The sequence below is a fragment of the Colletotrichum gloeosporioides genome (genome assembly GCF_011800055.1).
Source record: "Colletotrichum gloeosporioides strain Lc1 chromosome Unknown consensus_2, whole genome shotgun sequence".
Lineage (NCBI taxonomy): Eukaryota > Fungi > Ascomycota > Sordariomycetes > Glomerellales > Glomerellaceae > Colletotrichum > Colletotrichum gloeosporioides.
The window spans coordinates 74,337-87,012 of record NW_025544647.1 but is presented as its reverse complement, the minus strand read 5'-3'; the positions used below and the strand labels follow the sequence as shown (position 1 = coordinate 87,012).

Below are 12,676 nucleotides of genomic sequence, written 5' to 3'. Positions count from 1 at the left end.
ATGGGTTGTTTTTGAAATGACTCTTCATTTTTCAAATACGAGATGGCCTCGTGTACATCGACTGCTACTCTGACTCTCCTTGCGGATCCCCGATGCTTGAGAGAGAGGCTGAAATGCTCATTTGACATCTCCCTTCATCTGTCTTCTCGTCCAACGACATGACCTATACACACGCCCAACGCCTTGCGGGAATCATATCTCCACTGCCAAATTGGCCCGAAATCGCTTTTTGTTTTGCCGCCCAACGCCGTATTTGATGCATCCTTCAAGTGTCCCCATTATGAGTCCTCAATCGTCGTCTTCATCCTCACTAGCCGTAGCTGTGTCTTCCTCAACATCTGTCTCGGGGACGTCGTCTTCCTCCTCATCGCTATCATCGTCGCCAGCTTCCATATTAAGGCCCGGGATAGCTTGGTATTGTACGTAGTCTCCCTGGATCCAGCGCTTGCTTACGGGCAGCTGGTAAGGGTCAAAGGGAAAGTAAGGGTCGAGCTGGTACGACTCCTCATCCTGTGCTCCGGAGCCTGTGTCCCGGAGAGCGCCTCCTGTGCCGTACGTGTCCGACACAAACTGCGACAATCTGATGCGCTTGTTCTCCTCCACACGCGGGAAGATATACATCAGGCCGAGCTTGTGGGCCAGTGTCGCGAATTCTTCGACGATCGCGGGCGCGCAGATCTTCAGCGGGTTCATCTTGCAATACACACTCGCCGACAGCTCCTCCCTCATCCCTTGCATCCACTCTAGCTCGTTGCCCAGGTACGATGCGGGGTCGTCGCGGTCGACAAACTCGGGCGTATCCACGATCAGGTCGCGCCAGCGGAAGCAGAACATGTACAGCGCAGCCTGGACTTGCGCGTAGTAAATTTGGTGTCGTCGCAAATCGGGTCCTCTCGCGTCGGGGTCGTGCTTCACGCGGTAGATTTGCATCTGCTTGAGTAGGAGGGCGAAGACGGTGCGGACCAGGTCAGGCGGGACGTGAGCGCCTCTCGCCATGAAACCCGCCAGGTATGTAGCCGCTGCCTGTCGTACGAAGCTCGGTCGATTTTGGGAGCCAAAGATGTGCATCAAGCTGCCAACGAAGGTATCGCGCAGGCGTGCCGACATCTGGCCGAAGTGGAAGAGGAGGAATTGTGTGTGGCGAGACTTGTATGTTGGCAGAACGATCTTTCCGAAAGACTGCACCAACAGGGCGTAGCGTCCCCAAGCCTCGTCCGAGTCGGGGTTTTCGAAAAGTGGTGTATAGTGATCGAATAGTGTGTCAAGGATAGCGTCCAGCTTCTCGACGTTGCACTTAACAATGCGGATCTTTTCTTCCTTATCGTCAAAATCCGAATCATCGCTGTCGACGGACTCGTCGTCGCTGTCCTCCTCCTCGGCTTCTTCATCGCCCTCCCATGACCCAGTGTTTAGTGACTTTCCAAGTGCGTACGCAACCGATGCCGTGAGGTCGTCGTCGAGGTCGTCAAGATCCGTCTGCATCTGCACATCGATCTTGACTAGGCGCGAGAGGAGCACGTCGATAATGTCAAGATCCAGCTCTCCGGCGTAGTCAGAGAGCTTCAGTAGGTTGATGACGTAGGAAACGAACATCCTCTTCGGGTCGTCATCGAAAGGAAACTTGGTGTCGAGCAAGTTGCGGAGAACGGGAGTGGCAGCCGGGAACATCTGAAGGAGGTATTGGAGACCGGTATGCAGACGTTCGCGCATGGTAGAGCGGCTGACGGGAGGAAAGTCACCAACGCCCCATTCGGACTGCCTGGAGTGGCAGAATTTCTCGACAATCATGGACAGCACATGCGTCAGGTAGGACCCCTGAGCGCTAATGAGGGCAGCCAGGAACTGGATGTAGACCTTGAAGAAGTCTTCGTCTCGGCCGAGCCAAGAGACTTGAAGAACGGTTCTCACGAGACCATTGCAGGCCTTGTTCTTCAAGAGAGGGACGCAGCTAGTCAGCGCCAGAACGTAGCACTTGAGCTCCTGGGGCTTGAGGGTATCCTCTTCTTCCCCAGCGACAGGCGGCAAGTATCGCTGCTTATCGTTGGCGAAGATCTCCTTCAGATTGTCGTATTCCTCATCCTCCCCCATGAGGTGCTCCTCGAGAGCTTTCCGGACTTCCGCGTTTACCTCGTCCATCGACCGACCGCCGAACTCGAAAACGCGATTGTTCATCTCGTTGATGAAGACCTTTCTCCGCTTGGTCGGGCTGGAGGGAGGGTCGGCTGCAACCGAATCAAGCCCCGCCTCGTCTGCTTTCCGGCGGCCCAGCACGGAAGGACGCAAGATACTCTTAATAGGCGTCGCTGTTCTCGGTGGCGGGCCAGACCGATGTCTGGAGATGGGGGTGAAGGGTCGCATGGAGATAGTCGTACGTGGTGGTCAAGGCTCGTTCTCAGGCGCTTGGAAGGGAAACTCGCAGAGTGGCGGCACGGTGTCGGGCTATTCTCATAGACTGGTAGATGTGTTGCGCAAGGATTCGCAGAAACACGTCATGCATATCTGGTTCTTTTGTGAAAGCAGCGTCGGGGCGTCTATTGTCCTCGAGGTGTTGCTGGATTGAAGTGGCGGCCGACCGAGAGATTCTTTCGGCGGTTTGTTGCCTGGATAGTTTGGTGATAGGTCAAAGGCTGCCCATCACTTTTTTTTCTTATGCTAGGTAAGGTAGGCGCGGCACGGATTTGTTTGGGCCTTGCATCCACTGGCTGGATAAAATTTTGAGACTGGAGGGGCTGCGCACGTGCCCAATGCCGCACTCAAGACCCCTGAAGTGGTCCTTGGACCGTGCACCTTTCGTCACAAGCGCCTTACAGTTTTAAGTGGCTGATGAGAAGCTGGGGAATCATTGATGGGGCCTTCTCCTATTGGGCACGTTGCAATAGCTGCCTAAGCCGTTGTGTAAGTCGAATGAAGTACATGCGTAGTTGAATCCGCAAGTCATGAAGCTCGCCGATATGTTTCATTCATGGGTGAGAGTCATAATGAGTCCCCATTTCAAAGTGGCAAGAATCAACGCCAAAGAAGTGATTGCGCGACAGAATGGAACTGGAATTAGAAGCTATCTAGAGTGCTGTAGCCATCTGCCAAGGAAATACGGCCCGGGTCCGTTCCTTTAGCTCGAATGCTTGCTGAACTGCTCTCTGCCGATGCCTTAAGACCACTCATGGGTCTGACATGGCTGACTGAATCGCAACGCGAAAAGGGGGAATCTATCAACAGCCAATTGTTCAAAGGAAAGAAGAAATTCCTGTCCAGTCGACGCCCTTTTGGGTAAACCTTGCTGCTCTCCGACCTTGACGTGACTCCTGGGGCCCCTCATATACACCTGTATGCCCCGCCGTACCTTTTTCAATGATAATAGAACACTTCCCGGCCCTGTACTTATACACACTTGCACGTATGTCCAGGTATCGTCTTTGGCCGGGCTTGTACGTTCTCAAGTCGCGACCTGTACATATATGTCGAGAGTAGAAAAGGTGTCTGCAATCCTAACACAATACACGACCACAACCGCAAGAGTTCACGCAGAACAGACTAGTAGCCGTCCGCGCCACCCGTGCCGTTGTGTCCGGTCTGAGCGCCGTACATGTAGTTCGGGTCGGCACTGCCGTCACCCTGTTGAGCTCCGAGAACGTTATTCTGAGGCTCAGCCTGGAAGCTTCCGGCGCCGGCTGGCGGGTTGGCGCCGTATCCGCTGCTACCGGGGCGGTGGGAGCTCTCTCCTCTGTTGGACTGGGATTGCTGCTGATTCCGTCAGTCAGGCTCCAATTGCAAAATTGACGCACACAATGTGTGGCAGTGTCATATCATGGCTATACGTACTTCCCGATACTTCGAAAGGTAGATTTTGAGTGCCTCGGCGTAGTTCTCGAAGCCCAGAGATGTCATGGCGAACAGAATGTCTTCACCGTTGACCGTCTTGCGCTTCTCTTGGTGGCACTTCTCCGATGCTGTGATAGGTCAGGTTTCTCTTCTGCGAAAATCCTTGCTGGCTAAGGGGGAGCAGCTGTGGAGCAAACAAGCTTACCTTCACTGGTGATGAATGAGATGAACTCGCTGACGCACTCTTGCATGCATTCCTTCGCTTCTTTCGCAATCTTTGCATTCTCGGGAAGAGCATTCTTCATAATGCGGGCGACTGGAGCAAAGTTTCGTATGTTAGCGTCAAGCTCATCATATTTTTCGCCACTAGAAGCGCCTGTTGCTTCGGGTGACTTTGGCGACGAATCATGAGACATGACGACTTGAGAGCGCACAACGACCGTCTGAACCTTCGCGCCTCAACCACGAACAGCAACGAGAACCAGACAAGCGAATAGCAGACAGACAATCCAATCCAGTCGAAAGACAGCGTTCACGAAGTTTGCTGGCGCGGACGAACCAAAAGTCCAAACATCGTCGTCGTCGTCGGTGAGAAAGGGGAATATGGCTTACCATTGGCTATGGGCAACCAGCGGTCCTGTTCCTTGACCTCGAACTCGGCGTAGGCCAGGCCACCGGACTGTGGGTCTTGAGGCTCGTTCATTTGTTCCTCTTCCGGTGATTGTACACCTTGCTCGACATCCTTGGGAGGAGATTGGGGGGAGTCCGACATATTTGGCTACCTGCAGCGGCTGCTGGCGTTCTTGTAATTTGCTTGGGTTCTTGCAGCTCGCACACACGGGCTTGGGATGATGTGTCCCCTGACACGTTGCAGGACCGTAGGGCTTGCAAGTCTCGCGGCTTAGCTGCAGAAGCGTGCGTCAATCCTGCCCTGGACCCCTCGGCTTGTCCTTGGGATGGATTATTTTTACTCGCGATCCCCTGGCAGGCCCTGTCTTGACTTCAGGCTATGACGGATCGTTCTGGGGTTGGCCTGTCTGCTGCCTTGACCTGGCAGACTTGGGAACAGAGACTGGGAAAAAAGCGGGAAGAGGGTGGCTGCGTCTGCGGGTCCCACAGGAACGGCCGTCCTATTGAGTCCGAATGAGGGTAGCGTTGATGCTTCGTGATCGCCCTGCTGCAGCTGTGGGTATACGCGCTCCTCCGGGTTGGTGCTCGAAACTCGGCGCGCGGATTTGACCCGTTGGGTTGGTGTAGAGAGAAGAGGAGACTGGGTTCGCGAGTCGCAAATTGGGGGGGTGAGGTCAGGTCGAATCAGCAGCCCCGAGGCGAGAAAACGGTACTTTGTTCCTGGTAGGAGGCGATGCGGAGCGCTGCGTCGAGGAGGCGCGTGGGCAGCCGGTCTGGTACCAGTAGAGATGCTTGTAGTCCGTAGTTGTCGTGACTTTGGCGGAGCTTTGGGCGCGCAAGAGTCGACCTGTGGTTACACACCGGGCTATCGGACGGGACAGCCGTAGGTAGCGGGCTCGAGAGGTAACAGCTGCAAAGTCGCGTCAGAGAAAGCTTCGCTTGGCCCGAAAAGGATAGGTAGTGACGGGAGTGGGAGTGCGACAGCGACTGGTGGGAGAGCAACAAGCAGAGAAGGGCGACGGCGCGTGGCTGCTGGTGTGTATGGAGATGGGGCAACGTGAGGGCACTGGACTGGAGGAGGGGGGTCCCAGGTCAAGTGCCGTTCGACAGGGTCTGGAAAGTTTTTGGTTTGTTCCTTACAAGATCAGGGTGTATGAGTTGTTCGATCGAGGTCGCGAGCCTAACAATGCGCCTGGTTTCTGGCGGATGCACCTGTACGTGTTGATGGCTGCAAGAACGTGGGGTTCGCAGTTGGTGCAGAAGGGAGAAATGGAGGAGAGTGGGCAAGAAGGTGCGGTCAACAAGACCTCCAGCGCATTAAACACAATAACAACGTCCATGTCCTTCCATGTCGCGAAGCCCACCACCCGTTTTATCGATAACGTAGGCGGTACTTGCCCGGGCTGAGCCCTACCACCAAAGATGGAGGTACCTGTCAGCACCATGGTCCCGTCCAAGGATTAGCGCGGTACCTCCAGCCCCCCATCATCCGATCCTCCTCCCTAACAACGCGGCTGAGAAGATGCGCTGCTGCTGCGACTGCTCTTCGCATTCTCCATTTCTCTTGCGCGCTCGGATGTCCCTCGGCCGTCGGGTGTCTGACGACATACTTGGATCTGGGCCCTGCTGTTGCTGTCAGACGAAAGCTCAAGCAAAGATGAACCACCACACTGGCGCCTTGACGATGCGCGAGGGGATTCCGAAGAGACGACCAAGTCCGTCTTGTACCGACACTCCCGCCGAGCAGAGTTTGATGTGTCATTGCATGCATTTAACGCTGTATCAACACGGACTCTTTCTATCCTGCCCATGCTTGGTATATGAGCGGTGTAGGCGGCACGAAGCCACTAAGCTCGGAGGAGGGTAGCAAACACGGCTACCTTGCCTTACACCGGCGGGCGGATGCCAAGCAGGACATGCAAAGCAGTACGACGGGCAAGACGGGACGTCGACGTAAGTTCCTGCTTCCTGCAGACTTGCTGACGGGACTGGAGGTGGAATTTGATACCCCGTCCTTTGGTCCTCACCCGCGACGGGCGTCGTCGACGCAGCAAAGCGATGCAGCTCTCATCGCAAGCAGAAGCTGTTCCGTCGACGCGCCTCTTCCTTTTCGGCCGTGCGACGTTCTGGCAGATTGGGCTATCCATCCGCCGTCGCGATGAGATCGAAATGGAGGGCGACGGCGCCGCTTGATTTGACAATGGCACCGTCCAGAGTAAACAAGCCATCGAGCCTGTCACCTGTCTTCCTCGAGTCCGCCCCCAACCTAACCGGCACAGGCAGGCACGGGGGAGGCTGACAGCAGCCTAAGGAAGCGCCCCGAATGACGACGGCCGACCGTTTGGGCCGAAACCTGCGCCTTGGTTGGCGGCAGCCTGCCTACGAAGTACCTGCCACCCATCTTGGTCAAGGTACGGCAGTCAAAACCGCTCCTCCAACGGCCAAAGGAGGGAGCTTGAAGCTTGGAGCTTGGGCGCGAGGCTGCGTGACACAAGCTCGATTCGAGCTTTCTCGGCCAATAAAAAATACCGATAGCTTCCTGTTTTCTTGATTGGCACAAAATCCCCCAGATACGTCAGAAGCCGTTCAGTCTGCGGCCGTTTGTGCCAACGACAACACGGAGAAATTCTTCCAATGCCCGCGGCGAAGCGCCGGTCACCTATCGGCGGCCCATCGCCTTACGTCTGACCCTGCATGCAGTAATGGACAGACAGACAACCCGCCTGGCCCAGCCAGTGGTCCACCACAGTCACTAGGCACTGCGACGAGTATGGTTGGGCTCCTTTAATTCTGTCGGGAGCCAATAGCCCTCTAATTGGGTTGGGCTGGGATTGGACGACTTTTGCAGCATCATCTGCGTCTGCTTCTGCGTCTGCTTCTGCGTTCCGCATCTATCTAAAAAGACCACCATATCCGATGCACTGATTTCTTCTCTGGTTTTCCACAACCCTTGTCCGGATGATGCGGTTTCCACCCCTCCTCCAACGGCCTTTTTGTCGCTCTCGAGAGGGGTACCACAGTCGGTCTTCCCTCGCCTCTGCGGGTGAATTCGACTCTGTCACAGCCGTAATGGTTGCATGAGTTGGCTGCGCTTCTCTCATCCTGGAGACATTGACAACTCAGAGCCACATCTCTACAACCCCCGGTCGTCCACAACGTCGCCGAGATGCAACCGGTGTGCCTCGCCCTGCCTGTTCTCAAACGATGACTGCCTGACGGCATCATCGTCATAACATGCGAGAAAATGGAACAATTCCTATTGCATCTTGGAGCATCTCGCTAGGCATGACACACATCTGCCATCACAGGCGATGCCGGGCGCGCCATGGAGGTGGGATCTTGCCAGCCGGACGAGCAGTCTTTGATGCGGTCCATCCGCGACTTTGGCCATAATAGGCAATCCAAAAATACGGACAGCCCACTCTACAACACGGTTGCTATTTTACTTGCAGGATGCATCTCACTAAATCGTACCGTGAATTGGCGGGGTGGATGTAGCCTACGGGATGCCTCCCACATCTAGCCCCCTCATGCAGACATCTAACTGCGTACCATCTGTTGGGCACCGGCGACGGAACTCAGCCGCGGCTTCCAGATTACGCATGATATCACGCCCCGGGAGCATCCAAGATGAAATCAGTCCATCATCGCAGTCGTCACGTTTCATCTCTCGGCAAATACGAATCGGATGCCTCCGCCATTCTGTGGCTAAGTCTTGATCGGCGCCTGACGTACCGATGGGCAAAAGCATCTTCGGCCGGATGGGCCGGTCCGTCGCCTCCACCCCCGCCCGCTCCTCCGACGAGAAGACGGCAGCGTCGCAGTCCTCTCATGACCCGGCGCTGACGTGCGGAAGGGGAGGTCTGGATGACCTACTAGCCCGAGCTGACGAACTGCCGTTCCAGAAGACCTGACCACACCACCATTACTGGGCCGCATGAGACGCAGCCAGTCAGCACGCCTCGTCAATCGGGGTATTGTCAGCCAGCCATAACAACTACCACCTGCATGTCACCTTCGAGTAGGTGGTGTGTTCGTCTGACGACCTTTGGGACATAATACTGTTGGGCACTGAAACGCCCTTGCCGCCGGGCTGCATTTGTTGCGTCTGTGTGTGCCTATGGCGCTGTACAACGCATTGCTATCACTACACCACCAACACGGCCTCCATCACGATGACATCTCCCGAGAACTGTCGTATTTTCATGGGAATCTCGCTCGCAACAAGCGTGTTGCAGCCTCATTCTTTCATCTTGCAAACGTGTCGAGACATCTCACATCTCATGGTCTCTTGTAGCATGCAACGACAGCTCAGCATCGGAAGCTCAGACGTGAAGAGCTACTGCCCCGAGCCAGTGTGAGACAACCAGTCCTTCCTGGCACGACTTTGGCAAATAACGGTCGTCAGGCCTCCGAGACAGAGTGCCAACCTACAGAGCCCGCCGGTCGACTAGCATATCCTCAGGGTCTCAGTTCTGGACAACCTGGACATTGTTCTTCTTCTGTAACCCCAAAGCCGTCAGCAAACAGCTCCTCAATGACGTCGCCTACCCGAAAAAATCAAAGTGGGCTGGTGGCTCCATGCCAGAAAACACATACCTTCCACTTCTCCAGCTCATCCTGCTTCGTCTTGTACTGCTTGACCAAGTCCTCCAGGACCTTCTTCAGGCCCTCCGAGTTGGTCGTCAGCGCCGGCAGGACGTCCTTGACCGTCTGCTCCATCAACACGCCGTTGATCAGGCGGAAGGCCTTGCGATCCCCAGATAGCGGCTGCAGCGTCTCTAGTACGAGCCTGTTTTTCTCCCCCGTCAGCATGATTCTTCTGCCCATTTTTCTCTCATATCTGTCCCATGATGTAACAAGCGGTGTGATATGTGTAGATGCCATGTTGCTTTCAAGGGGGGTCTTGATGAGGAGCGGTGTGCGTGGCGACCAGGACCCGGGCTTCAAGGAGAGTTCATACACCCCCGGACGACGTAGTTGCCTTGCCCCGCGATCCTGCCGTCATGAAGAACACCAAGGGGGAACCATCGCAACGACACGGCAGGTGAGCGAAAAGAGTAGGAAAAGACGCACTTGTGCTCTTCGGCTTCTTGCTCGACATCACCAATCTTCTGCGCAATCTGCTGCAGCGTGTTCTTGTAAATGCCATATTGCGTTTGCAAATCTGTGATGGAAAAAAGTAGTTTTAGTATGTGGACGGCCGATGGCGGGGTGAAGTTTGATTCACACAGCACCCTGGGAGCCATGCATTGGCCTTTGCCTCAGGGCACCCTCTGCGTCGTGGAAATGGAACTGACCTTGCTGCTTCCGCTGGCTAGCTGCTGGCGCCGACATCTTGACCTAGACTTCCGATCAGCGCGACGGCCGATGTATACGCGTATGATTAGGTTGAGAGTCGTCGATGAAGGACAGTGAGAGTGAGGGCCTGAAATGAGCCTGTCACCCTGGCACCAACTGCGGTGGAAGTTCTAGAAGGCAGTGGTCCGAGCTTTTACCGCAGTGCCCACCGCCCCCCTGGTCACGGCGCGGCGCCCGTAAAATCAATCAAAGCCCGGCACGGCGAACCAACCGCTTCTCGCCCCCCACTAGACGGTGGTCTCATCCAATCCCTCGCCTTCCAATTAGCACTTTTCCATGTTGAATTTCTTTTGCGCCATTCGCATCACGACTTGCAGTGCCAGTATTCACAACCCCTCTACACGACCGAACGTCTCGTAATCTTGTACACCAGTCTCGGTACAGTCGCCCGCCATGCATCCCCATCTGCACACCAAGGACAACTTCGGTCAGTCGATAGAACCCCTCCTGCCCCGGAATCCATCCCCACGCCACCCTTCGAAAGCGAACCCATTGCGCAGCAGCACCTGAATAGGATATGGATATGCTGACAGAAGTCTCTCGCGGACAAACAGAGTGCGAAGACGTCATGGTCGCCCTCGAAGAATGCCACGCCAGGGGCTTCCTGCACAAGGCCACCGGCGGCTGCAACGACGCAAAGGACAAGCTCACGCAGTGCCTCAAGGGCGCGCGCGCGAGGCGCACCGAGGCCAACCGCGCAGCAGCGCGAGCCAAGAGGGAGGAGCGCGAGAACAGGATCAAGGAGCTGAACAAGTCTCTCGGTCTCGATTAGGTTGATTGAAACCAAACGCCGAACGAAACGAGCGAATCGAACGACACGAATCGAAGAGAGGGCGGCGACGGCGGCAGCATTGTATGATACAGGGCGACAATCACAACTTCATTGCGGGCTCGGCGTCATGGGATAGGTTGCATATTCACAAAAGAGCACGGAACTCGGGTTCGGAGGTACATCCTGTCAGGGAGTAATATTGTACAATACGATTGGGGCCCCGGAAAGCCCAGTGGAAAGAGATGCTTTTCTATTCTCTCTTCTTCAGGGCTACCGGTGTACGGCCATGTGCGAACGAAAAGCAAAAAAGTGTACAATTTCATTCCTCTCCCACCGCCGCAAGGCTTTACAAGCTACGACTGAACTCCCTGCCGAAGGTCAACAGACCGAAAAGGGACAACACACTCAACCCGATCGGCACGGGCTTGCGGAGGCGAATGGCGCGGGGGATGGCGGAGCCGCCGAGGACTGCGGAGGCAAGCAGACTCAGCTCGACGCCGTAGGATTCGCGGTTCTGGATGCGGTAGCCGCCGAGTGCGTCTGTTCCCTGGTTAGTCGAAGGTCTTGTCTCGATTGCCCAAAGGCATTGCGAAATAGCAGAGGAAAGTAAAGAGATGTCGTACAGAGGAATCCAACGGCACATCCGGCGATGATCGAGGGGAGGGACTTCGTCCGGGCATAGCCGGCGATGCCGCCGCCGGCAGTCAGGACGGCGAGGACGTAGGAGGGGGTCTGCAGGTCGGAAGCCTGTGCGCATTGTCAGCTGTTGTTCCACTTTGTGCTCTGACATGGCCAACGGACCATTGTGACTAATATTTGATTTACTGTCGGAATACCGTGCAATTGAAAACCTCGTGAACCTTAGAGAGCAATTGGTATAAAATGGCTTGCTAGTTGTCGTTCGTCGCGGTGCTGCAGAAGATGGGGGAAACTTCCAACGTGGTTCGGTGCCTCGGGAGTCCAAGCTTTCGGCCGCCCACCCACCAGGTGCAGCTCAGGGGATGATCTCATCCATTCCGCACAACACTGCCTGACTAATCACCTCAAGAGACCAGCTCTTACCCCAGATTCGTGGCTTGACCCCCTGCCGATAGCCGACGCACAGCCACAATCACCTGATAACGTGGCTTCAAGCTGTCGTGTCCTCGAAAGGACAGCTCCCCCAGCACAGCTCCCAGGCCACTCTACTCGTAGCGGCCGCGCATTCGTAAACCTCGAACTCGCCGCGACTCAAAAATCCCACGACGAACCCTCCCACCCCCGAAACCGAAACCCAGTCCTTACCTACCACCGCTTCTCGAATTCAACGACACAACACGAGAGAACACCAAAAACAATGGCGCCCAAGAAGAACGCCAACAAGGCCGCTGCCGCCGCCGCCGAGCCCGCCCCGGCTCCCCCCTCGGCGCCCGCTGGACCGACCGCCGCCGCCGCGATCCCGGGCACCATGACCTCCCAGCCCAAGGCTGTCCCCAACACCAAGATCTCGAGCGGTGCGCAGAACTGGGACAAGGTCCTCGGCAACATCTACAACCACTACGTCAACAACACCCCGCAGCGCACCAAGCTCATCGACGTCTTCATGGTCTTCCTCGTCGCCGTTGGCGCCCTGCAGTTCCTGTACTGCGTCCTCGCTGGCAACTACGTACGTCTAGGTCCCTTTTGTGATTTTGGAGGACTCGGTCTTGTGTTTCTGGACAGGCATTGGGGTCATTGTTGAAAGTCAATGGACTTGGGAGGACTAGAGACAAGGAACGCTAGCTAACATCTGTGTGAACAGCCTTTTAACGCCTTCCTCTCCGGCTTCTCTGCCACCGTTGGACAATTCGTCCTCACTGGTTCGTAAAGTGCATATTTCCCGCTCTCGATTCAATGGTCTAACAAACCCTCTCAGCTTCCCTTCGTATCCAGACCACCGAGGCCAACAAGGCCGACTTCCCCTCTGTATCACCCGAGAGGTAAGCCCGCCCAACTTCCACCAACTCTACGAAGCTAACGTCAATCTTAGAGCGTTCGCCGACTACGTCGCATGCAGCTTGATCCTCCACTTCTTCTGCGTCAACTTCATAAACTAAGCGTCGATATCGACTTGCC

The 12,676-nt window shown here is 55.7% G+C and overlaps 6 protein-coding genes across 6 annotated transcripts; 2 read left to right on the top strand and 4 right to left on the bottom strand.

The window, feature by feature from the left end:
- Positions 1 to 288: 288 nt before the first annotated feature.
- Positions 289 to 2,358, bottom strand: GCG54_00005006 (RNA polymerase I-specific transcription initiation factor RRN3; the record flags this gene model as incomplete). The annotated part of the gene is made up of 1 exon (XM_045405040.1): positions 289 to 2,358. One exon carries the CDS (start codon positions 2,356 to 2,358, stop codon positions 289 to 291), a length of 2,070 nt encoding a protein of 689 aa, XP_045271224.1.
- Positions 2,359 to 3,531: 1,173 nt separating this feature from the next.
- Positions 3,532 to 4,591, bottom strand: GCG54_00005005 (Transcriptional activator HAP3; the record flags this gene model as incomplete). The annotated part of the gene is made up of 4 exons (XM_045405039.1): positions 3,532 to 3,741; positions 3,820 to 3,947; positions 4,025 to 4,135; positions 4,432 to 4,591. 4 exons carry the CDS (start codon positions 4,589 to 4,591, stop codon positions 3,532 to 3,534), a joined length of 609 nt encoding a protein of 202 aa, XP_045271223.1.
- A 4,327-nt stretch (positions 4,592 to 8,918) lies between these two features.
- GCG54_00005004 (putative prefoldin subunit 2) lies at positions 8,919 to 9,786 on the bottom strand (the record flags this gene model as incomplete). The annotated part of the gene is made up of 4 exons (XM_045405038.1): positions 8,919 to 8,951; positions 9,049 to 9,241; positions 9,526 to 9,616; positions 9,750 to 9,786. The coding sequence occupies 4 exons, from the start codon at positions 9,784 to 9,786 to the stop codon at positions 8,919 to 8,921; spliced, it is 354 nt and encodes a 117-aa protein (XP_045271222.1).
- A 417-nt stretch (positions 9,787 to 10,203) lies between these two features.
- On the top strand, positions 10,204 to 10,582 carry GCG54_00005003 (uncharacterized protein; the record flags this gene model as incomplete). The annotated part of the gene is made up of 2 exons (XM_045405037.1): positions 10,204 to 10,237; positions 10,365 to 10,582. The coding sequence occupies 2 exons, from the start codon at positions 10,204 to 10,206 to the stop codon at positions 10,580 to 10,582; spliced, it is 252 nt and encodes an 83-aa protein (XP_045271221.1).
- A 346-nt stretch (positions 10,583 to 10,928) lies between these two features.
- On the bottom strand, positions 10,929 to 11,386 carry GCG54_00005002 (Transmembrane protein 14-like; the record flags this gene model as incomplete). Its single annotated transcript, XM_045405036.1, has 3 exons — positions 10,929 to 11,122; positions 11,206 to 11,329; positions 11,384 to 11,386. The coding sequence occupies 3 exons, from the start codon at positions 11,384 to 11,386 to the stop codon at positions 10,929 to 10,931; spliced, it is 321 nt and encodes a 106-aa protein (XP_045271220.1).
- Positions 11,387 to 11,918: 532 nt separating this feature from the next.
- Positions 11,919 to 12,657, top strand: GCG54_00005001 (Dolichyl-diphosphooligosaccharide--protein glycosyltransferase subunit dad1; the record flags this gene model as incomplete). The annotated part of the gene is made up of 4 exons (XM_045405035.1): positions 11,919 to 12,227; positions 12,363 to 12,420; positions 12,477 to 12,540; positions 12,591 to 12,657. 4 exons carry the CDS (start codon positions 11,919 to 11,921, stop codon positions 12,655 to 12,657), a joined length of 498 nt encoding a protein of 165 aa, XP_045271219.1.
- Positions 12,658 to 12,676: the final 19 nt, after the last annotated feature.